This window comes from Mesoplodon densirostris, chromosome 1 (genome assembly GCF_025265405.1).
Source record: "Mesoplodon densirostris isolate mMesDen1 chromosome 1, mMesDen1 primary haplotype, whole genome shotgun sequence".
NCBI lineage: Eukaryota > Metazoa > Chordata > Mammalia > Artiodactyla > Ziphiidae > Mesoplodon > Mesoplodon densirostris.
The window spans coordinates 211,651,774-211,676,696 of NC_082661.1; the positions used below are offsets into that span (position 1 = coordinate 211,651,774).

General features: G+C 39.5%; 1 protein-coding gene across 7 annotated transcripts in view; it reads right to left on the reverse strand.

Moving 5' to 3' along the window:
- Nucleotides 1–24,923, reverse strand: part of FAM13A (family with sequence similarity 13 member A) — a 332,218-nt gene that overhangs the window by 276,476 nt on the left and 30,819 nt on the right. For 6 of the 7 annotated variants that reach the window (XR_009533983.1, XR_009533982.1, XM_060115122.1 and 3 more), the window contains exon 3: nt 19,270–19,479. The exons of the other annotated variant lie outside the window; for it this stretch is intronic. Coding sequence is in view for 4 of the 6 variants with exons in the window: in XM_060115122.1 (XP_059971105.1) it covers nt 19,270–19,479 (210 nt within the window). In the remaining 2 variants the exon portion in view is untranslated. The remainder of the gene's footprint in view (nt 1–19,269; nt 19,480–24,923) is intronic. 7 annotated transcript variants of the gene reach the window in all.

A 24,923-nucleotide genomic window follows, 5' to 3' on the forward strand; every position in this document is an offset into this window, starting at 1 on the left:
GGCCTGGACCAGGTTGCCAGTGGTAAGATGGTGAGACGTGGGCAGATTCTGGATAGAGTTTCAATGTGTCCTGTTTGTTTTACACATGAAAAATATGTGTATGGAATACTTATTCAATCATTCAACAAGTAGCTATTGAGTAACTACTCTATGTCAGGCACAATTCTAAGCATTTGGGATACATCAGTAAACAAAACAGAAATCCCTGCCTTGATGGAACTTACATTCTCGTGGATGAGACATTAAAAAATAAATATAGTAATAGGGCTAGAAGAAACTGGGAGTACTGGCCAGGGTGAGGCGTGGTGACTGTAGTTATAAATAAGATTGTCAGGAAGGCCTAGTTGACAATGCATTTGATGTTTGGAGGAAGTTAAAGTAAAAAAAAAAAAAAAATCCACAAACTGGCAAATGTAAGCTCTTTCAGAGTTGGAGACTGAGTTTTAAACATCTTTTAAAGCCCCTCAATGCCTGGCATATAAAAAGTGATCAAGAAGTAGTTTTAATAGATCGATACACATTTAAGGCACAATTTTAAGACACCCAGTAAGACCTAATACTATAGGAATAAAGAGACATCTATATATCAAATATATCTAAAAGAAATGTGGACTAATTTAGTCCATTTACAGAACTAGCTGGGTCAGGGTGTTACATAGGAATTATACTACAGGGAGTATTTAAATGATAAGAAATCCTTTGGTGGTCAGAGAGGAAGGATACTCAGCAATAAAATTCCACAGAAAGGCCTCAGAAGGAGTGAAGTGCGCCTCTGTGGATGTATTAGAATATTTTAACTGTTTTAAACTTGAGGTTACTTCTAGAATTAAATTGGAATAAAAATTAGGATGTGTATAATTTATTAATCCAAAAGGCTTAAGAAAACTTTGCAGATGGAATAATGGTTAATAATTGAAACAGTCACCATTTTCCTTAACATCAATCTTTTCCTAGGACAAGAACTAACTTTTTCCATTAGTGAAAAGTGCCACTTCAAATTATTCATGTTTCTTAAAAGATTTTCATTGTTGGCTGAATCTGACCTTTTTTTTTTTTTTTTTTTTTTTTTTGCCGTACGCGGGCCTCTCACCGTTGTGGCCTCTCCCGTTGCGGAGCACAGGCTCCGGACGCGCAGGCTCAGCGGCCATGGCTCACGGGCCCAGCCGCTCCGCGGCATATGGGATCCTCCCAGACCGGGGCACGAACCCGTATCCCCTGCATCGGCAGGCGGACTCTCAACCACTGCGCCACCAGGGAGGCCCTGACCCATTTTTTAAGCTAAACCGCAAACAAAAAACTAGCACACAGTACGTGTGGTATACAGGTAAACTACTCAGCAGTTGAAGAAGATTGTACCATAAGAACTTTTGCTCCAGATTAGAACCATGTGACAAGTATTTGCTCTCATTAAAAAGAGATTAGGATCCTAATCAACAATGCTGGACCTACATCACGGGATGGCACCTAACTCTAATCTGGACATTTATCCCAGTGCTTGTCATGTGCTTTGACTTTTCAGTGGCCACGAAGTTATACTGTATACTGTACATACAATCTTAGCCTCAAGGAGAAAAAAAAACAACAAATGGCAAAATGCTAATCTCTACTACAATATATCTCAGGGCCGTGAGAAGGTCAGCCATTAAAAGAACCAAAATATTTAGCTTCATGGCGCCAGATTCACTGAAGTAGCTTTTTATTTCCTCGTTAAGTCTCACACAAGGATTTCTGAAAACTTGCTAATCTATCAGATAGAATAGTGAGCTGCTGCTGACCCTGAAGACGGAGGAAGGTCACAAGCCTGAGAATATGGACAGCCTCCAAAAGCGGAGAAGCCAGCAGGGAAACAGGGGCCGTGGCCTCACAACCACGCGGAACTGAAAACTCCCCCAAACCCGAATGAGCCTGGAAGCAGCAAGAACTCAGGCTGACTGACACGTCGGTTTTGACCTTGTGAGACCTGGGGAGAGAAACCAGCTGAGCTCACACACTTCCCACAGAACAAGGAGACGGTAAACGTGTGATGTTTTAAGCCACTACATTTCTGGTAATCTGTCACAGCAGCAATAGGAATCTTAGGCACCCCCAGCTAGAGACGACTAGACTGAAAGGGAGAGATTAATTAACTCTTCCATGTTCACACAGCTACCACGTAACCGAGCTGCAACTCAGATCCCGGCAGTCTGACCTCAAGAGCACATGACCTGATCAGTGCACTCCAACAAAGCTTGCCAGTTACTAGCATCGTTATTACACAGCCCCTAGCACACTGTCTCAGACGTGTAAATATTTAAGAAATGTTTCTTGAGTCAACAAATAAACAAGCAAAATTGGTGAGTAGTCGGGGGTCGGAATCTTCATTCATTTACAATCAATTATAGCTTCTTAGGTCCTGGGGAGTATGTGGGGAACAGCATATTAATAAAAGCCTACAAGAGTGTCAGGTCACAAAATGTTTCATACGACATGTAAGAATAAATGAAACACGAACTATATTTCTTTCTAAATACGCATTCACAGAAGAATGGGAAAAATAATCATAAAACGCCAGCTACCCTGGATTAGCCTGAATCTTACCCCCGCATTTCATTCCTCAGGGGTGGAATCGCTTCTTTAGAGTGACGAGAAGTTTATATACATAATGATATCTTATGATTAATGGAATTGGTATTTTTCCACATAAAAGGAGAGGTTATATTTTTACAGCTCTCTTGCAACCCTTGCCCGTGACAACGTTCTCAGAAGCCTCACGCAAATTTCTCAAAGGGCAGGATGATAAAGTGACTAATAAAAATTAATAAATTACAGCCTATTCTTAGATGCTATTAAGGAAACTACAAATCTTATCATTCTGATTAGCTTCTGCAAGATGCAGAGGTGTGTTTATTGCCAAATTAGCTGGTATCTACACTGACACTCCCACTCCCAGAAGGAACCCACATGTTAAAGCAAAGGCAAAGGGCGCAGAACAAAGAGTTAGGTGATACTTCACATTTCAGTCCTATAGTCAAAAACTAACTCTCCATGAGTCCTAAGTAGTAGATCAGCATATCTTTTCTGTGGGCATCCACTGAGGGCTGAATGCCTGTCAGTGGGGACGAAGACATAGATTAAAAATATAACAAGTGGGCTTCCCTGGTGGTGCAGTGGTTGAGAGTCCGCCTGCCGATGCAGGGGACACGGGTTCGTGCCCCAGTCTGGGAAGATCCCACATGCCGCAGAGCGGCTGGGCCCGTGAGCCATGTCCGCTGGGCCTGCGCGTCCGGAGCCTGTGCTCCGCAACGGGAGAGGCCACAGCAGTGAGACGCCTGCGTACGGCAAAAAAAAAAAAAAAAAAATATATATATATATATGTATATAACAAGCATGTAAAATAGTCTATCTAAATATCAAAACTAAGAGCTCACATCTAGGCTAAATGTTAGACACAAGCATGTAACAGCTGAAGAACCTGTTTATAATGTGGGAATGTCTGTACACAGGAGCATGGGAAAAACCTTCATAGCATATAGGAGGGGGAGCCTCCCACAATGATGCTAATCTTCAACAGTATTGGCAATATCCCAGCCAATAAAACTTGGCTTTCTCCATAAATCTAATGCTATATTAAGTGAGCAAAGTACAGTAAATACGTAGTTTCAGTGCAAATGATACCACTACTATTCTATCCACCCTCCACTACTGATCCAGCTGACGCTTGTGCTCAGCTGTAAGTGGACTGGATTGGTTTAAGTCACAGGACACCAAACCATCAAGCCCAGAGTTATTTAAGACTGTTCTGGATGTCTTCTCCTTCCCCTTAAGTCTTCAAATTGTTTACGGACTCAGTGTAAAACGTGACTATGTCCATGGTCTCAGCAAAGCAGGGGTTCAGGACATGGCTTAACTCAGTTCAGGTAGAGATGCAGGTGTCTAGCAAGCTCATCACTTGGCATCCCTTCAAACTGATATTCTTTACACAAATTGTCAATATTTTATGTGAGTTGATTCTACTGATACAAGTTGTTTTACTTTTTTTTTTAATAACTCATTTGTTGGCTGTTCTCTCTTTCCCTCTTCCAGCTCAATCTAAACAAGACCTCCTCACAAAAGCATTCATGAAAAATGCAGAATTTACTGAGGATTTCACTCAGTTTGCAATAATTTGTTCCAAAAGTCCCCAACAGACATTATCTTCTTGGACTTGGAGCTGCTGGGTCTCTCTTTTTCCTCTTCAAGCCCATAATCTTCATGCTATTACAAAACTTTACTGTCTGTACTATGAGGATAATGAAAATAAAAAAACACAGACATTAACAGGTACTATCAACAATGTAGAGAAATTAAAACTTCCATTCATTGTTGATGAAAACATAAAATAGTACAACTACTTTGGAAAACTGTTCCTTAAAATGTTAAAGTCAGCATTTGACTCAGCAATTCCACTCCTAAGTAGATACCCAAGAGAGATTAATACATATGTCCACACAAGAGCTTGTACATCAATGTTCATAGCAGCATTATTCCTATTAGCCAACAGGTGAAAACAACCCAAATGTCCACCAGTGGATGAGTGGATAAATACGATGTAGTATAGTCATACAGTAGACTATTACCCAGCCATAAAAGGAGTGAAGTACTGATGTATGTTCCAGCATGGATGAACCTTGAAATTTATGCTAAGTGAAAGCAGACAGTCACAAAAGACCACATATTGTGTGATTCCATTGATAAGAAATGGCCATGATAGGAAATCTATATAGGTGGAAAGTAGATTAGTGTTTCTCTAGGGCTGGTAGCAGTGGAGGGGGGAAGTGAAGGAATGGGGAGTGCCTACTAATGGCCTTGGAGTTTCTTTTCAGAGCGATAAGACTGTTCTAAAACCAGATAGTAGTGATGACTGCCCTCTATGAATACACAAAAACCACTGAATTGTACACTTTAAAAGGGTCAACCTTATGGTGTGTAAATTGTATCTCAATAAATAAGGAAATTCTGTTGGCTCTAAAACCCAGTGTAGGAAAAAGTTAGATGAGAACTTTCAGTTAAAGATGAGTTTATCTACTAAATGGGAAGGAAATCCCAAAAAGAAGGGATATATGTATATGTATGAGTCAGTTTGCTGTACAGCAGAAAGCGACACAGCAGTGTAAAGCAGCTATACTCCAATAAAAATAAAATAAAATAAAAAAGCTACAAGGATATATTGCACAGCACAGGGAATATAGCCAATATTTTATAATAACTTGGAGTATAATCTATAAAAATTTGGAATCACTATGTGGTACACATGAAACTAATATAATTTTGTGAATCAAAGGTACCTCAATTTTAAAAAGTAGATACATTTAAAAAAAAGGAACGAAATGGTCAAACTGTTTTCCAAAGTGCTGTACCATTTTTACATTCATACTAGCAGTGTGTGAGAGCTCTAATTCCTTTATATCATCACCAACACTTGTATGGTCAGTCTTAATTTTAGTCATTCTGATAATGTGTAAGTGGTAGCGCATGGTGGTTTTAACTTGTACTTCCCTAATGACTAATGATGTTGAATAGATTTTCATGTGTTTTTAAAAAAAAAGTATATATAGTAAAAAGTGAAATGTAATTCCAGAAACATGTACCCATCCACATATAATATTTTTAAACAATCACCTCAATAATAATACATATCAGTCATTTACCATGTACCAAAAAAAATAAGTTTATCTACTTTTCCTCTTAATAACTCACTAAAATGACAAGAATTTAAGGTATAAGCCAACAATCAAGGATAAAGAGAACACAGTTGAAAAGACAAGGTAGATAGAAGATTTCAGTAAGTTTACATACACACATATTCACATAGGTACCTCAAGACCAGTTGTTCTAATGCAGAATAACTTTGCTCAGTCATGACCTCTCTTCCCAAATTTGCATAATCCCACTCACTACCTAATACCATTTCACCACAGTGTCAAAAGTCATTAAGAGGAAAATACTTATATGTGTACTCAGCAAACAAACGATCATCTAGTTATCAGGATCTACACTCTTAGAGATTACAGGGGATTATAAACTTGAATGAGGCTTTTCCTGTCACATGGATCTGGATGGAAGCAGAACCAAACTGGAATATCATCAAAATGTATGAACTCATGTGTGGAAACCTGGGTTTCCTGGCACCACATTTCTCATTTATTCCAGTGGAGGGTTCACACATCTGACTGACTGGCAGCTGGGACAGATATGCAAATGGCAATGCTTTCTGGTCTGAGTTTAGGTCTTGACCCAGAAAAAATGCATAATTTATATATTTGACTTTGCTTATAGAAAACGTAAAAGGCATATACTGAAAATGGAAAGGGCTTAAACTTGGAGTTTAATATAATGATTCTCTTTTTCATAGAAACAAATTTGTGATGGTTGAATAATTTTGAAAGAAAAGGAACTCAGTAAGAAGGAATGAACCTAGGGAAGGAGATATTTCATACGCTTCCTCTGGAGCTCACACTACCCAAGGAGTAATGACTTAAGAACTAGTATTATAACTAGCCAACATCTGCATAGTACTTTAAAATTTGCAAGGCAAAACCACTCAGCTAACGTCAAACAGTACAAGTGACATTATGATATATATCAATAGAATAGATAAAAGACAGCCTTAACTCAAACTTATCTGGTGAATACCTCATATAATGAAGAAAACCAGCACAAGGCCCAAGCGCAAGTCAGTGTATGAAATTAGAGTTCTTTACAGTTAGGCACTGTACTGATTAAAATGGCATTACTAGGGTGGTTTTCTTAAGAAAAACAGATGCTGTCTAAACTATCAAATGCTCATAAGCTAAAATTCACAGGTACTTAACTCTCACATATTTTTGAACAGCTGCTATTGTAAAATTCTATCCCATTTAAAATCAAGGATGCTGGGGGGAGGCAAAGGAGAATGTCCATTTACAGAGACGAACTGATCACATATTCTTCCCAAGACCCCACTAAAATGACAGTAAAATGATGTTTAAAAAGAATAAGCGCCCGCAAGCCAAAAAAGTACAGCAGAGAAGACAGAAGGGGATGAGATTTCAAAGCCATTCGGAAGTGAATGCAAGTGACTGAAAACAGACAGGCTGTTTGAAAGCCCGTCAGGCTCCAGGGAGCTTCCGCCACCCCGAGCACCCAGGCAAGCGTGCCGGCAGGCAGGAGTGCTGAAGTTTAGGCTCTTCATAATGTCAGTGTATTCTTGGACATCTGAGATAGCTAAGGGCTGGAGCAAGGAACACAGTTGAGAATGTAAAGATTAGTGAAAATGTGCTAAGAGCTAACGGGTCCATTAGCTTACTTCCCGCCTCCCTCCCACTCCTGCTCTAGAGGAACTCAATGGGTGAAGAGAAAAATATGTCCACACATTGACATCTGTGGGTCCCCAATGAAACAGCTAGATTTCTCTATATCCCCACCATCTAATCTTCCTGAAGTGAGGTATACCAGTAGACAAGCCCACCGGCCCACATACAAAATGTTATTCCTAAATCACAGCAGCCAAAGATCCTCATACGTTTGAGTAAAGAGATACAAAAAGAAATATAAGGGGGAGAAAACCAAACCCAAAACAAACAAGCACATACCACCAAAAGCCTTATTTGTATCTCAGAAAGAATAAGAATAGAATGCTATAAAACAGAGTACTTTGAAACAGAGCATAAATATGTTGGCTATTAAAATCGAAAAGCTAAAATTTAAACAAACAAGGTTGGAAAATAAAGTTGACTAAATTTCACAGAGAACAGAATTAAAAGAAAATTATCAAACCTCTAAAGGCACAATAAAAGATAAGACAGGTACATTTCCAAGGCCAAAAGACAGTATTTTCCAGGTTGAAGGGATCTGCTGAGTGTCCAACACAATAGACGAGAAGGGACTGCAGGGAACAGCAGGTCCAGGAAGACTGGTGTGGGAGGCTCAGGGTGATACCTACTACTGGGGGAGAAGAAGCAAAAGGGCCAAAGAGGAATCGCCCCAGAAATAAAGAATTGATAAATTATTTGATGTGTTGAAAAAAATAGGTAATGGTGGATTTGTTGGAGCAATTTGAAAAAAATTGCAGATTTTCATTCACATAATTTTCTATAAACCTAAGACAAATATTAACATCAGGCAATGCACTTCACACAGGCACACACCCTCACATAGTCTTAACAAGGTAAAAATCAATTATGAATTCAGCTAAAATTATGATAGAACATACTGGAGTAAGTAACAATGTAATAGCTAATTCCACATATTTCGTAAGTGGAGGCAATGAGATAATGTCTGAAAGTGAGAGATCAAGATAAAACATTATATTATCAAATGGAAGCAAATACCAAAAGAACAGCTAGGTAAGTGAAAACTGATTTGCTCTGGGGAAGAAAATTAAGGGCTGCCAAAGGGTGTGTAGGGGTTTTCTATAAAAATCTTTCAATTTTATTTGATTTTTTAATAAAACCGTATGCGTGTATTAGTTTGACAAAAATATTTCTTTAAATAAAGGAAAATACGTCAAAAGCAATGATGATGAATTTTATTGAGAGTAATAAAACCACTTAACAATGTGCCACTTCAGTATTTGATTAATAATGTTACTGACAAACCACCAGACCCAATTGTATTATATTAACCACCCATTCCCCCCACCTTCCTGAACACACACTCTATGCTCACTGCTAAAATCACGTACCTCTGTTTTCCAAACACCTTTGCTCCTGTAATCCTTTCTTCCTAAAACGAACACCATCTGGGGTAATTCTACCAGCCCTCCGAAGCCCAGTTCAAGTACTAATTCCTTCTTCCATAAACCCTCCTTATCATCTGACTTAGAAATGATTCCTCGCTGTCAACCCCACTTTATTCTGTGTATCCTGGCTCTCTGTGTACATGTTCTAGTTCCCTCCTAAAACTGTAAGCTCACTGTTGGCAGGACAGTATCCTACTTTTCTATGTGATCAATAAAATACCAAACAGTACCTTCACCTCAATTTAATAATTGAAAAATTTCCAATCACTGATTTAATATAAAAAAAAGTCCTGGGGCTTCCCTGGTGGTGCAGTGGTTGAGAGTCCGTCTGCCGATGCAGGGGACACGGGTTCGTGCCCCGGTCCGGGAAGATCCCACATGCCACGGAGCGGCTGGGCTCGTGAGCCATGGCCACTGAGCCTGCGCATCCGGAGCCTGTGCTCCGCAACGGAAGAGGCCACAACAGTGAGAGGCCCGCGTACTGCAAAAGAAAAAAAAAAAAAAAAAAGTCCTGTACTATATATAACAGGCCATATTTGCAGGCTTATGCTTTCATTAAAATTATATAAAATATTGTTTAAAATAAAAATTGATAACTGGTAGCCATTCCAAAAACATTCCCAAATGAATTTCTGGAAGATATGGTCCATATTGTGTGATTTACCAGCTCAACCAACAATCAAAAGTTCAAGTAGTTTCAATTAACTTGGGCAAGAATTTTGAAATCTTCATTTCACTCCAAACTGGAACTCATTTTGTCCCTTTACTTCCTCCTCCTTAATCATTAGGCAGGTAGGTGCACTTATTCTTCTGTATTTTTTTTTTTAAGAGACAGGGAAGTTAGGATACAGAAAGGATAAAGAAATCAATTTTAAGGTTAAAAGTGGAAAACTTGAGGGAAATCACACTAAATGGTTTGTCTTCATATAACTAAGAAACCAAGGGGTGGAAGCAAGGGTTGAGGATAAATTGGGACATAAGCACAGGGAAGGAAGACTACATTAGAACTATGGATGCCTGTGTCTCATCTCTAGAGATGATGATTTAATTGGCGTAGCATGTAATGATCTCTGGGACTTTTCAAATCTTCCCAGATAATTCTTCTGGGCTTCCACAGTTGAGAAGCACTAACTTAACATTTATTAAACATATATGACTGACACTGTTTTAAGTGCTTTAATGGATAAACTCAGTATCCACAACAAACTCAGGAAGTAAACACTACTATGAACAAACTACTACAACAGTTAGGGAAACTAAGTGTGGTGGCTTCACAATGTCCACAAAGTCTGACACTTCATCCTTCAAAAGATGGTGCCTAATTCCTCTCCTCTTGAATATGGGCCAGATTAAGGACTTGCTCCTAATGAATAGAATGTGGGACAAATGATGCTATTTGACTTCTGGGGCTAGGTCATTGAAAAGATAGCCTCCATCTCTCTTGATGTGCTCACTCTGGGGGAAGCCAGCAACATGTTATGAGAACACTCAAGAAGCAGCCATCAGGAGAGGCCCATAGAGAAAGGAACTGAGGCTTCTCACCAAGAGCCAGCTCTAAATTGCCAGCCATGTGAATGAACCACCCTAGAAGCAGATCTCCCAGCCCCAGTCAAGCCTTCAGATAATTGCAGCCCTTTGACAACTCTTGAAAGCAACTCCCTGACAGACTCTGAACCAGTGCTGCCTAACTAAACCACACCTGAATTCCTAGCCCACAGAAACTATGACAGAAAATACATGTTCAGAGTAGTTTTAAGAAAATTGTTATGTAACAATAGATACCTAATATACTAAGGCACAGAAAAGTTAAGTAGCCTGTCCATACCAATGCAGCGGGCAGTGGGCAAACAGATTTGTAACTAGTCAGAATGGACCCAGAGCCTAGGCTCTAAGCCATATGCTGTAATTTCTTTCTTCAAAATGAAGGTTATCCTATCTGTACCTCATTAGAGTTGATGCTGGGATCAAAAGAGGTTATATAAATAAAATATCTTCTAGGTATTATGCAGTGAGGAGTCACTAGCACCTATTATCACCAAAAGGAATAAATTCTTAAAGAGAATCAATATTAAAATACAAACAAAAATACAGAAAATTATCTGTACAAAAAATGAAAACACACCTCAGTAACATTTTTTCCCACAGCTTATCATTTGTTTTTGTTTTTGTTTTTTGCGGTACGCGGGCCTCTCACTGTTGTGGCCTCTCCCGTTGCGGAGCACAGGCTCCGGACGCGCCGGCTCAGCAGTCATGGCTCATGGGCTCAGCCGCTCCGCGGCATGTGGGATCCTCCCGGACCGCGGCACGAACCTGTGTCCCCTGCATCGGCAGGCGGACTCTCAACCACTGTGCCACCAGGGAAGCCCCTATCATTTGTTTTAAACTCATTCCTTACTCCTAGCTCTGCTAGTCATCTTTAAAGATTTCCAAGAAAAAAACATCAATTCTGTAGTCATGCTTTCTATTCCAGAGACCACCTAGTTAGCATCCACTGTAGGCATTTTACTAATTAATTTTTAATCATACATATACCAAACTGTGATAAGTTTTTAAAAGTAGTGTTATGGACTGAATTTCATCCCTACAAAATTCACAGGCTGAAGCTCTAACCCCCAACGTGACTGTATGTAGAGGCGGGGCTTTTACAAAGGTAATTAAGGTTGCGTGAGGTCATAAAACTGAGGCTCTAATCCAAAAGAACTGATGGCCTTACAAGAAGGGAAAGAGGCAGGAGAGCACACACACAGGAAAGGCCATGGGAGGCTGCAGTGAGAAGGCACCACTTGCAAGCTCAGGAGAGCTCCAAAAACTACCCTGGCCAGCACCTTGATGTTGGACTTCCAGTCTCCAGAACTGTGAGAAAATACATTTCTGTTGGTTAAGTCTCCCAGTCTGTGGTATTCTTTTATGGCAGTCTGAGCTGACTTATAGGCACAGTATGATGGAAAAAGCTTGGACTTCGGAGTGAGGCAGATCCTAGCTCTGCACGTTCTAGCTGCTTGCTCTTTGGTAAGTAACTTACCCTCTCCAAACTTCACTTTTCTTACCTATGAAATAGTTGTAAGAGTAGCTGTAATGGAGTTTGGAAGGCACACATATGTAAAGCCTCTAGCCAAAATCTTGGCACAGAAAAGGTACTTAAATCATGATGAAAGGTATATAAAATCCCCTTGCTCTCATCAGTTTACAGCTACAATGTTGTCCACACATAAGTGATGCTCAGGATTCTAAGTATGAACACGATGAAGTCTACAAAGATGACTATAAAGTTCACATCTTCAGCCTTGCTACCCCTCTCCCAAGCACTGCTGTTCATTTTATTCATTTAAAATGAGCTCCTCATCATGGCCCCATAATCTTCCCTTCTTGACTTCCATTATTGTTATTAGTAGACCAATTACCAAGATGCCACATCAGGATCTCTCCTCTTTCTTCAAGAACAACAGCTGGACCTCTGAGATAGGAGACAGACAATAAAGTCCCCACAAAGAGATCATCAGATCCTACCAAGCATCTGAGCCTTTGGGCTAAGTCCCAAATTCACCTGAAGGTAATAGCATCTGAGCCTTTGGGCTAAGTCCCAAATTCACCTGAAGGTAGAGAAGGAGCATTAGTCAGTCACAGAAGGTTCCTAGAAAGTTGAAGACTGGGCTTCTTCATTTCAGGACAAAAGATCAAGTCTAACAGGCTGAAGCATTTAATAAAATGTTAAGACCCACCCTAGGTACAGATAGAAAAGATTTGAATTACTGAAGACAAAACAACGTTAGTTGCTTCAAGCCTTGTCAAAGCACAGGAGTTGGCAGGGAGCTCTCCCCAGTGCTATGTCAACCTGGCCTCAGAAATTTCCTTCCTAATTTAATTATTTCCATTCATAAAAGTTTAATAAACGCCCTCTGCTGCTGTGGCCTTCCCAGGTCCCATTTCTGTGGGCTTCACCAAAGTTATGGCCACCAGAGTCAGGCCACCACGTTACTCGTTCCACAGTTTTTCAAGTCACCTAAACTCAACACTTAGGGTTATCTTTGACTCCTTTCTTATGCTCACCCTCTAATTATCAGCTATCATGTTTCTGCTCATGTTTTCTCTCTATTATCTCTGTCTCTGGTAACCTTCCTTTAAAATTCTATTAGCAGTTTCTGTTTGGGATGATGAGAAAGTTCTGGTAATGGGTAGTGGTGATAGCTGTACAACATTGGGAATGTACTTAATGTCATTGAGTTGTACACTTTAAAATGGTTAAAACGATCAATTTTACATTATGTATATATACCCCAGATTTTAAAAAAATATTCCATTGCCTATTACTTATCAGATACAGGTCGTTAGGACCAAGATTTCTGCCAGTATTCTAGATAGTCCCCCTGCACCCAGCCTCTCCTCATCCAACCATCTTACATAGCACAGCCTGAAATACTGCTTCCATCATATGGCTTCTTTCTTCAAGTATTTACTACTTACAGATAAATATTAGTTCCTTTAGCCTAACGTTCAAGACCCTCTACCACCTAGTCTCAACCTACTTTTTAAATTATATATTTGGCAAATTTCCTTTAGCTATGGACAACTCTGTCAGACATTCCTGTCTTACGCTGACAGTGTCTTTACTCATGCCCTTTCCTCACCGAGAAGAATTTCCTCTCCATTGAGATTAATATTAGATACCCCAGTTTTACTTTTTTCACCAAGCATTCTCTGATTACCATAATCCAGACTGGCTTCCTCCTCTCCTTGTGAACACCAGCTGAATGCACTTGCTCACCTGAAGGACTACAGAAGGTGTACAACATACATTTTACCTCCTCAATTAAATAGCACACTCCTTGAAGTCAAGAAGTTTAATCTTTTATTTCTTGGGACCATCCAGTGTATAAGTAGATGGTATTAAATAAATATTGATGGATTGATCCAAGTCAAACAACAACAAGAATATTCCATGATGAGGCAGAAATATTTGTGTTTACATTATAGAAGATTTTTCAATAAAGAGCATTCAAATACTGTAAAGGGATTTCTAGTTCATTCTAAATTAAATGAATCCTATCCTAAAATCATTTTATTGCTTGCCATTCATATTTACTCCCCAAACACATCTGAAATTATTAAAATAAAAAATAGATATGTTACTGGCCCACCAAGGTAAGGATAAAATATCAGAAGTCATGGAATATAGCCACACTGAGACAATTATACTGGAAACCTAAATTAAGGAAGGCAAGTTGGTACAATCAGAGATAGGTTTAACATGACAACAGAAAAGGATAATCACTGAAGATCCTTTAGAGTCTCTCTCTTAACGATGAATTGTCTAAAGCAGGCATCTGACAGAAGCAAAAGGCTCTGGCAGAAATCAACTTTATATAGAACTTTTTGATAACATGTGGTATGCAGATATATTGGTTTGCTAACTAAAAATATATACAGTCTCAGATCTTTAGATACTAGACAAAGTCTAAGGTTGATAATTATCTAAAGCTGATAATTTTTTATAAAAAGGAAAGAATCTAAATGTCCATGCACACAGGGGGCCACTGTTGATCTATAAGATCAAAGGGTGATCTAGAGCATGGGTATGGTCACAGGCGGCAGCCATGCTGTGCTTGGTGGCACTTGTGGTTTAGCTTAAATGTCTAAAAATATATTAAGTTGGGGCTCCAGAATTCCATCCTCTAAAGTATGGAAGAGATGAGCTTGAGCTGAAAAATTTTAAGTTATATTCAATTACAAATAGCTTGCTCTTTATACAGGATACAATTTGAAGGCCCACAACATTTAAAAAAAAAAAAGAAATCTGGCATTGATTTGTGATAGACTATCAAAAAAACTATTTAATCTGGTGTCATAAGGATTGAAATATTAAAAGAGTGTAGTATTTACTAGGGAAATTGTATCAAAAAATTTTATTATATATTATTGTCTAACAGAAAAGAGATGAGAATATTATAACAGGCCAAGTGTAATATCTGCTTAGTGAGTCTGCAAAGAGCCTTCAACCTCTGGCTTTGGAGTGACCAGTTGCAGTGGGTACCCTCTACTGTGAGAGTACTGTGCACAGGGTGAACCAGCAGAAGCACAGGAGCCCTACTTGCATATTTTCTACCTGGACTATTAAAGAGAGAATTTTATTTTATAAAGGCTATACTGTCTGGCACCTAAGACATACTTTATTCCCTCTACTTAGCAGCTTACCTAACTTGTAAGTACTTCATTAGTACTTCCTTTATTGAACTTCTCAGATCTAACCTCTGAGGTTTTCAAGGAATGAGAGAATACTACCAATAAAGCAAAAATTAGTTTTCCTGCCCCATTCAGAATTTGTTATTTGTGCACAATCACACAACCCCCAAGGATGACTAAATAAGCAGTCTTACTTCTATTAGAATGATATCCCTTACTTTTTCTGATGCATATCAACTTTTTTAGCCACCAAGAAAACATGTCATGAATGATAATTTACAAAGAAAACCTGAATTATAACACATTACTATAATGTAAAAATTAACAAAAAAAATAAAAGAGTGCATTCTCATTACCAAATGAAAGCTATTCTAGGAAATTTGATACACTTTTAAAATTCACAAGTATTCACAAGTAGTAGTAGTACAATAAGATAATATGATTATAGTATTATAAGTTATAATAATATATAATTATAGTATTATAAATTATAAGATGTAATATTAAGAGTAACAAAGATTCTTTGTAATATTAAATATTTTGTAATAGGCACACAATATTGTAAATCTTCAACTTGCTTTTGTAGCAATTACTTTAAAATGTAACTTACTGATAAAAAAAACTTAAAAGCACAGAAGAAAACCATAACAGACAAATAGTTCTGCAATTTTTGCTTTCATATTTTATTCCTGTTTTTCAATAGAATACAACATGGCCTTCTCACTTACTCATCCTTTAGCATACTACATGTGAATAGTTATATCACTGCTTTAAAGGAATGTGGCTTTAAGTAACATCCTTCTTAATCTGGTATCTAACACTCTTATAAATACATTTTCCCATTTTCACCCTAACTTGGCAAAAACAGGGAAAGAAATGGCTTTTCAAAGCTAAATCATTTTTCTTCCTGTATTTAGGAGGGAGAACTCAATAATGATTATGTCTAAAATTAGTACCTTTAAAAATGAAGATTCTTCATTTAAAACCACTTTATAATACAATCAATGTGATACACCACATTAACAAATTGAATAAAAATCATATGATCATCTCAATAGATGCAGAAAAACCTTTTGACAAAATTCAACATCCATTCATGATAGAAATTCTCCACGAAGTGGGTATAGAGGAAATGAATCTCAACATAATGAAGACTGTATACAAAAAGCCCATAACTAACATCACACTCAGTGAAAAGCTGAAAGCATCTCCTCTAAGATCAGGAACAGGACAAGGATGCACACTTTTACAACTTTTATTCAGCACAGTATTGGAAGTCCTAGTCACAGCAATCAGTCAAGAAAAAGAAATAAAAAGAATCCAAATTGGAAAGGAAGAAGTAAAGCTGTCACTATTTGCAGATGACCTGATACTATACACAGAAAAACCTAAAGATGCCACCAAAAACTACTAGAGCTCATCAACGAATTTGGTAAAGTTTCAGGACACAAAATTAATATACAGAAATCTGTTGCATTTCTGTACACTAACAACAATCAGAAAGAGAAGTTAACAGCCCCATTTACCAATGCATCAAAAAAAATAAAATATCTAGGACTAAATCTAACTAAGGAGTTAGAAGACCTGTACTTGGAAAACTGTAAGACACTGATGAAAGAAATTAAAGATGACACAAACAGATAAAAAGATATACAGGGTTTCCCTGGTGGTGCAGTGGTTGGGAGTCCGCCTGCCGATGCAGGGGACACGGGTTCGTGCCCCGGTCCGGGAAGATCCCACGTGCTGCGGAGCGGCTGGGCCCGTGAGCCATGGCCGCTGAGCCTGTGTGTCCAGAGCCTGTGCTCCGCAACGGGAGAGACCACAACAGTGAGAGGCCCATGTACCGCAAAAAAAAAAAAAAAATATATATATATATATATATATATACAGTGTTCATGGATTGGAAGAATTAATATTGTTAAAATGACTATACTACCCAAAGCAATCTAAAGATTCAAAGCAATCCCTATCAAAATACCAATGGGTGTTTTCACAGAACTAGAAGACTTCTAAATTGTATGGAAACACAAAATATCCTGAATAGCCAAAGCAATCTTGAGAAAGAAGAACAGAGTTGGAGGTATCACACTCCCTGATGTCAGACTATACTATAAAGCTATAGTCATCAAAATAGTACAGTACTGGCACAAAAACAGACATACAGATCAATGGAACAGAATAGAGAGCCCAGAAACAAACCCACACACTTATTATCAATTAATATGACAAAAGAGGCAAGGGGAAAGGACAGTATAATGGGGAAAGGACAGTTTCTTCAAGAAGTGGTGCTGGGGGCTTCCCTGGTGGCGCAGTGGTTGGGAGTCCGCCTGCCGATGCAGGGGACATGGGTTTGTGCCCCGGTCCGGGAGGATCCCACATGCCGTGGAGCGGCTGGGCCCGTGGGCCATGGCCGCTGGGCCTGTGCGTCCGGAGCCTGTGCTCCACAGTGGGAGAGGCCACAGCAGTGAGAGGCCCGTGTACCACAAGGAAAAAAAAAAAAAAAAAAGAAGTGGTGCTGGGAAAACTAGACAGTTATATGTAAAAGAATGAAATTAGACCATTTTCTCACACCATATAAAAAATAAACTCAAACTGATTAAAGACCTAAATGTAAGACCAAAACCATAAAACTCCTAGAAGAAAACACGAACATAAATTGCAGCAGTACTGTTTTGATCTGTCTCCTAAAGCAAAGGAAACAAACGCAAAAATAAACAACTGGGACCTAATTAAACTTAAAAGCTTCAGCACAGCAAAGGAAACCATTGATAAAATGAAAAGACAACCTATTAAGTGGGACAAAATATTTGCAAAAGATATGACCAATAAGGGATTAATATCCAAAATATATAAATAGCTCATATAATTCAACATCAAGAAAACAAACCAATTAAAAAATGGCCCACAGACCTGAATAGACATTTTTCCAAAGACATACACATGGCCAAACAGGCATATGAAAAGTTACTCAACATCACTAATCATTAGAGAAGTGCAAATCAAAACCACAACAAGCTATCACCTCATACCTATCAGAATGGCCATTATCAAAAAGAACACAAATAACATATGTTGGTGAGGATGTGGAGAAAAGGGAACCCTTGTACAGTGTTGGGGGAATGTAAATTGGTGCAGCCACTATGGAAAACAGTATGGAGGGTTCTCAAAAAACTCAAAACAGAACTACCATATGATCCAGCAATTCCACTCCTGGGTATATATCCAAAGAAAATGAAAACCCTAATTTGAAAAGATATATGCACCCCAATGTTCACAGTGGCATTATTTACAATAGCCAAAATATGGAAGCAAACTAAGTGTCCATCAATAGATGAATGGATTAGAAGATGTGGTATATATATTTAATATATACACATATACAATGGAATAGTACTCAGCCATAAAGTAAGAATGAAATTTTGCCTTGGCAGCAACATGGATGGACCTAGAGGGTATTATGCTTAGTGAAATAAGTCAGACAGAGAAAGACAAATACTGTCTTACCACTTAAATGTGAAATCTAAAATAATAAAACAAATGAATACACATAACAAAACAGAAACAGACTCACAGATACAGAGAACATGCTAGTGGTTACCAGTAAGGAAAAGGAAGAGGGACGGGGCAAGATAGGTTGGGCTAGAGGATTAAGAGGTACAAACTACTATTTATCAAATAAATAAGCTACAAGGATATATTGTACAGCACAGGGAATATAGCCAATATTTTAGAATAACTTTAAATGGAGTATAACATATAAACATTTTGAATCACTATGTTGCACACCTGAAACTAATATAATATTGCAAATGAACTGTACTGCAGTGAAAAAAAGATGTTTAAGAACATTTTAAAAATCAATTTTAACCTCAGTTATGTAAAACAACTACTGTTTTAGGACTCAGTCTTGCTTATAAGAAAAGGAAAGCCCACCAGTGACTTTTCGGTCTCAAAGGTCACTAACCAAACACAATTTAACTAATTAATATTTCCTACATAGAATTTAATGCCTTAGTCTTAGTATCAATACTTCCATGGCAGTCACTAACTAGTCAGAAAAGAATTTCTTTGGTCCCAAAGCATCAGGGCTTTTCAATATTATGTTATTTAGTATTCATATGCCAATAGTCTTAGAAATTACATTTAATATAATGGTATTTCATCATCAGTTTAGCATTATTTTAGGGTAGAAGATGAAGATCCAGAGTGAAATAGCAAGATGATGGTTATGGAGAGACCACAAATATTTAAAATCCTATTTTAACATTTAGAATTTAAGTATTTAATATTTAAAACCTTAGTGTTAGCTGAAAAATAAAATTGCTTTAATTCCTAGAAGGATTCAGTGTACTGACCCTGAAAGAGCTGAATGAACCGAGGCTGCAGTGCCGAGGTGATCACGCCCCCCGGCAGCTCCCTCAGGAAGAGCTTTAACAGGCTGGCCGCCGCACAGACGTCGCCGTCCCTCCCGAGCTCCACGGGCACCCCACTCTCAAACTTCCATCGAAGCTGTTCCACCACCCTGACGTTGCCATTCACCCGAAAAAGGCCTTCCTGGGTGAGTCCTGGAACAGCAAAGTACATGCACAGAAAATAACAGAGGTCTCTCACAAACAGGTACAAACTCTAAAGAACAGCGACGTAAATAAATCTCAGTATAGAATTTTCTGAATAATTATCAAGCACTGGAAGATTTTCACGTCCTATAAAAATGTTTTCTTAGAATAATACATCTTCCCATCTATTACACACCAACTACAAAGATCATAAGCGGTTATAAAAGCTGACGTCGAAAAATAAGGTTAGGACACATACAAACACAGAACATGTACTACTCTATAAAGAAATTTCATTCATATAATTTTCTACAGTGTATAACAGAAACTTACCCTGGGCTCCGAAAGCAGCTTAGCATTTTGAGAACAGCTATTTAAGAAAAAACTAACATGTATGTAAAAAATTTTAACGATATGTGATTACCTTTGTAATAATTTGATAAAGAACTATTACTTCTTTAGTAATTAATAAATTCAAATTATAGGGCTTCCCTGGTGGCGCAGTGGTTGAGCGTCCGCCTGCCGATGCAGGGGACGCGGGTTCGTGCCCCGGTCTGGGAGGATCCCACGTGCCGCGGAGCGGCTGGGCCCGTGAGCCATGGCTGCTGAGCCTGCGCGTCCGGAGCCTGTGCTCTGCAACGGGAGAGGCCACAGCAGTGAGAGGCCCGCGTACCACACACACACAAAAAAAATTCAAATTATAAGACTCAGAGACTGTAACGTAGCGCAAGACAAGATCCTTGCCTTTAGCCAATTGATTTGTGATTATTAGTGTTGGCTGGGGTCGGCAGAGAAGGCTTCACGGAGGAGCCATTGGCTCCAGTGCACAATCTTTGGCTAAAGCACAGGCGAGACTGGGGGACTGAGGCTGATGTACCGCGAAGCTGATGCGGTTTAATCTTCAGGGCCCCTCATGATTGGGGCCCTTTCCACTGCTCTGTCCCTAATTCTGTACCCTTAATTTTGTGTTCTTTTTCTTAAAGAGGGCCCCAGAAGGACTAAGCAACAGACCCACAAAACCTTGATCTATCCCTGACAAAAAGAAACAAATATATGAACTGAGAAGCAGAGAGAGGAGAGTATAAAGAAAGGCAGGCCGATGAAAATATGGAGTATTTAGGTCAAAGAGTGATGGGGTACTAAAATGGAAGAAATGCTAAGTAGAGGGTCACGAATGTCAAGGGAAAGAGTGAAGACTCTATCATTATTTATCATTGGGGCATTAAATGTGCGTGTGTTGGGGGCGGGCAGGGGAGAGACACAACATAATCGTGGTTTAAGGAAGACCTAGCTAGCAAAGAAGCAGAGAAGGGAGAAGGCAGAGAGCTTGCCTTAGGGGGACTACAGTCAACTGTAAGACAGATTATGGTGGGAAGGAAGTGAAAAGGAGAGAATCAAGATGATTTGGTAACTTAGTACAAAAAGAAGATAGGGAAGAGGAAGGGTTGAAACCTAACTTTAAGGTTTGAAAACTAGAAATCCAGGAGAAAGCATTGTAAAGGATAAGGTGAACTGAGGGGAAAGGGTGGCAGCTGCTTTAAGGTAGAGGATAATGATTTCCAGCTCAGCGTGCTGGATTCAAAGAGAGCACCATGAAAGCAAGTGAGTCAGACCACGGAGGGATGTTAAAGGTGTAAGAAACATTCTAAGAAAAGAGTGACCCAAGGACTCAACTCGCCACTCTCCTTTTGAGAGCCCAATGGTGAATTTTAGCAATGACCTAAAGCACTGAAGCCTATTAGATTTATTTAGGTGGGAGGTGTTTGTTCAGATCAGCCTTGGCTTCCCTCTCTTTTCTCCTAATTGCGTTGCTCTTTCTAAAGGAAAAGGAAGCTGATTTCATTTTTAGTTTATAATTTGATAAAACATCTTATGAGCCCTTTAATTCAACAAACATTTAATAAGTACCTGGCACTATGTTAGGTACTAAAAAAAAAAAAAAAAAACAACCGTGAGAAAAACTTTAAACACCACAAGGATCCTTACGGAGTTTGTCGTCTGGTAAGATGTTTATGTTCTTCTACATATACACATATTATTTGGTTATGAAGAACATGAGTATCAAAAATTGACATTGGGGCTTGCCTGGTGGCGCAGTGGTTGAGAGTCCGCCTGCCAATGCAGGGGACACGGGGTCGTGCCCCAGTCTGGGAAGATCCCACATGCCACGGAGCGGCTGGGCCCGTGAGCCATGGCCGCTGAGCCTGTGCATCCGGAGCCTGTGCTCCACAACGGGAGAGGCCACAACAGTGAGAGGCCCGTGAACCGCAAAAAAAAAAAAAAAAAAAAAAAATTGACATGAATTTTAGCTTCAATTTTGACAAAAATCTGTGAAACCAGAAATGCTATTAAAAATATTTAACAACCAGTATGGTCAGGGCAGGGGACCATGTAATCAGAGGAGACACCAGTCAGTTTGTGTGCTAGGCAGCTTCTCAACTGGCCCCAGTGATCCCCACCTCTTGGTATCCATATCATGTATAATCCTCTCCCCACTTGAGTGCGGTCTGGACCTAGTGACTTGCTTCTAACCAAGAGAATGTGATTAGGTTCCAAACTCACTTCTGAGATTGGGTCATAAAAGACTGTGATGCCTACTTTGTTTCCTTGTGTTCTCTCTCTCTCTGGCTCTTCGTGCTTGCTCACTGTGATGAATCAGCTACTACTTTGTGAGCTCCCTTATAAAAAGGTCCACGTGGCAAGGAACTGAGGGTGGTTTCTGGATAACAGCCAATGAGTAACCGAGACCCTCAGGTCAACAGCCCGCAAGGATCTGAATCCTGCCAACAAGCACATGAATGAGCTTGGAAGTGAACCTTTCCCCAGTCACGTCCTGGTATGACTACAGACTTAAAGAGTCCCTAAAGACAAAAGACATAACTAAGCTGTGCTCAGATTCCTGAAACACAGAAACTGTGAGACAATAAACACTGCTTTAATCTACTATGTTTTGGGGTCATCCGTTTTGTAGCAAGAGATAACTAATGTGATATGCCATTCCCTTTAATACTGAGGAATATCGGTTACTATCAAGAGATTCAGCTTAGTCGTTTTTAAAGCTTTCAAGTTCTGTTTCCTCTACTCTACAAAGCTGCATCTGTAACTTCAGAGACATATACTGGCATCAAGCAGATAGCACCCAATAAAAGAGAATCCCATTCCTGGTCAAGGCCCAGATCCTGAAGATATAGAATTTTACGACATAGTCCTATATCTTACCCAGCTCCAGAGCCTGTTTTTGGACCAGCAGATGCCCCTGGATCTGATTTCACAGTGTTTTTCTAGCTTTGACCTGAGGTTCCCTCTTCCAACAAGGTTTTTTGACCTTTTCCTCAAATAAATATACTTCCAGTTATTCAAAAATAGCTACCCATCTCCAAGAACTGGCTTTGGTCTTGAAGTTCCTGATCCCCCCGGACCTTACTAGAGGAAAGAGAAGCTGTAAATGGAAGCCGTCAAGTCAGCGCTTCTCAACCATTTTTTCTGCCCTCATGCCATTTATTTGCACAACTCTCTTCCCCCAGGAACATCTCTCCCCCAAAGAACTCTTAGGATACTTAGTGATTTTTCAATCCGGAGAAATTTACGTCTGGACATGGCTATATTACACTCTGGCAAGAAGAATCCACATAGCTTTTAAAAGTCCCTTACGAACTTAACTATATACAATACCCATGTGAGGTTTACCAGATTATATAATCTCTAATCTCTCCTACTCTAAATTTTTAGGAAATGATTCTAACAGAAACGTTAGAGGGAGGAGATGTTTAGAAAGCTTTATGGAGTCACTGTCATACAATTGAGATCCTGTCATACTTGATTTCATGAGATATGGGTTAATCATCATGAAACAGCAACTTATAAATGGTTTAGTAATACCAAAAAAATAATATATAACACTGACAACTACTTTCTTGTACAACTGAAGTATTTATTTCAAAGTCTGATGAGCACATCTATGAATGTATGAATACATCAACAGAAATGAAATATGCCAGAAGTCAGAATTTTTCTTATTGGCACACTGGTCCTGAAAGTCATGTGACAATATGTAAGCATATTCTGACATCTAGTGGTAAGTGGCGAAACCTACACTATTTAAATATCCCACAGCATCTTAATGGTAAAGTAGAAGGAATCCAGTAACACTGTCAGCAAGATTAGTTATTTTTATTTTTATTTATTTTTTTTTTTTCTTTTTGCGGTATGCGGGCCTCTCACTGTTGTGGCCTCTCCCGTTGCGGAGCACAGGCTCCGGATGCGCAGGCCCAGCGGCCATGGCTCACGGGCCCAGCCGCTCCGCGGCATATGGGATCCTCCCAGACCGGGGCACGAACCCGTATCCCCTGCATCGGCAGGCGGACTCTTAACCACTGCGCCACCAGGGAGGCCCAAGATTAGTTATTTTTAAATAGTATAAAGGGTTTCCCTGGTGGCGCAGTGGTTGAGAGTCCCCCTGCCGATGCAGGGGACGCGGGTTCGTGCCCTGGTCCAGGAGGATCCCACACGTTGCAGAGTGGCTGGGTCTGTGAGCCATGGCCACTGAGCCTGCGCGTCCGGAGCCTGTGCCCCGCAACGGGAGGGGCCACAGCAGTGAGAGGCCCGTGTACCGCAAAAAAAAAAAAAAAAAAAAAAAAAATAGTATAAAGATGATATGCCTCGTAACTTCTAAGATTTTCCCTTGAATGGAAAAAATGTGTATTTTTTTATTTAAAGAAAAAAGGCCAAAGTCTATTGAACAGGCCTTAATATAGGCCTTTATAACTGCTTTCTGTCCTAAAATTCCTTTATAATAATAAAAGGTTTCCCTCATGTCGAGTTGTTATATACCTACATTTACATTAAACAACAAAGTATGACCACAATATCTACCTATGGTTAATTATACAACCAATCACCTCATATCCCATACCTGACAGAGTGCCTACTATATCACAGGTCCACAACAAATATTTGACTTTAACAGTTAAATAAAACTAATTGAAGTATCTTGCTCTCAAACTTACACAGGCTCTTTGGTTTGTTAACATGATATCAATAGTTTCAAATACAGAAAGGGACTTCTGGTTGTCTATGGAGTAATTAACTATATAGCCTGTCAAAATACAGGGCAGGTGCCCTACCCTAGTTTGCCCCATCAAGATTCTGATTCAGGGGCTTCCCTGGTGGCGCACTGGTTAAGAATCCGCCTGCCAATGCAGTGGACACGGGTTCGAGTCCTGGTCCGGGAAGATTCCCACATGCCGCGGAGCAACTAAGCCCGTGCACCACAACTACTGAGCCAGCGCTCTAGAGCCCACGAGCCACAACTACTGAGCCTATGTGCTACAACTACTGAGCCCACATGCCTAGAGCCCATGCTCCATGACAAGAGAAGCCACCGCAGTGAGAAGCCCGCGCACTGCAACAAAGAGTAGCCCCTGCTCGCCGCAACTAGAGAAAGCCTGCGCACA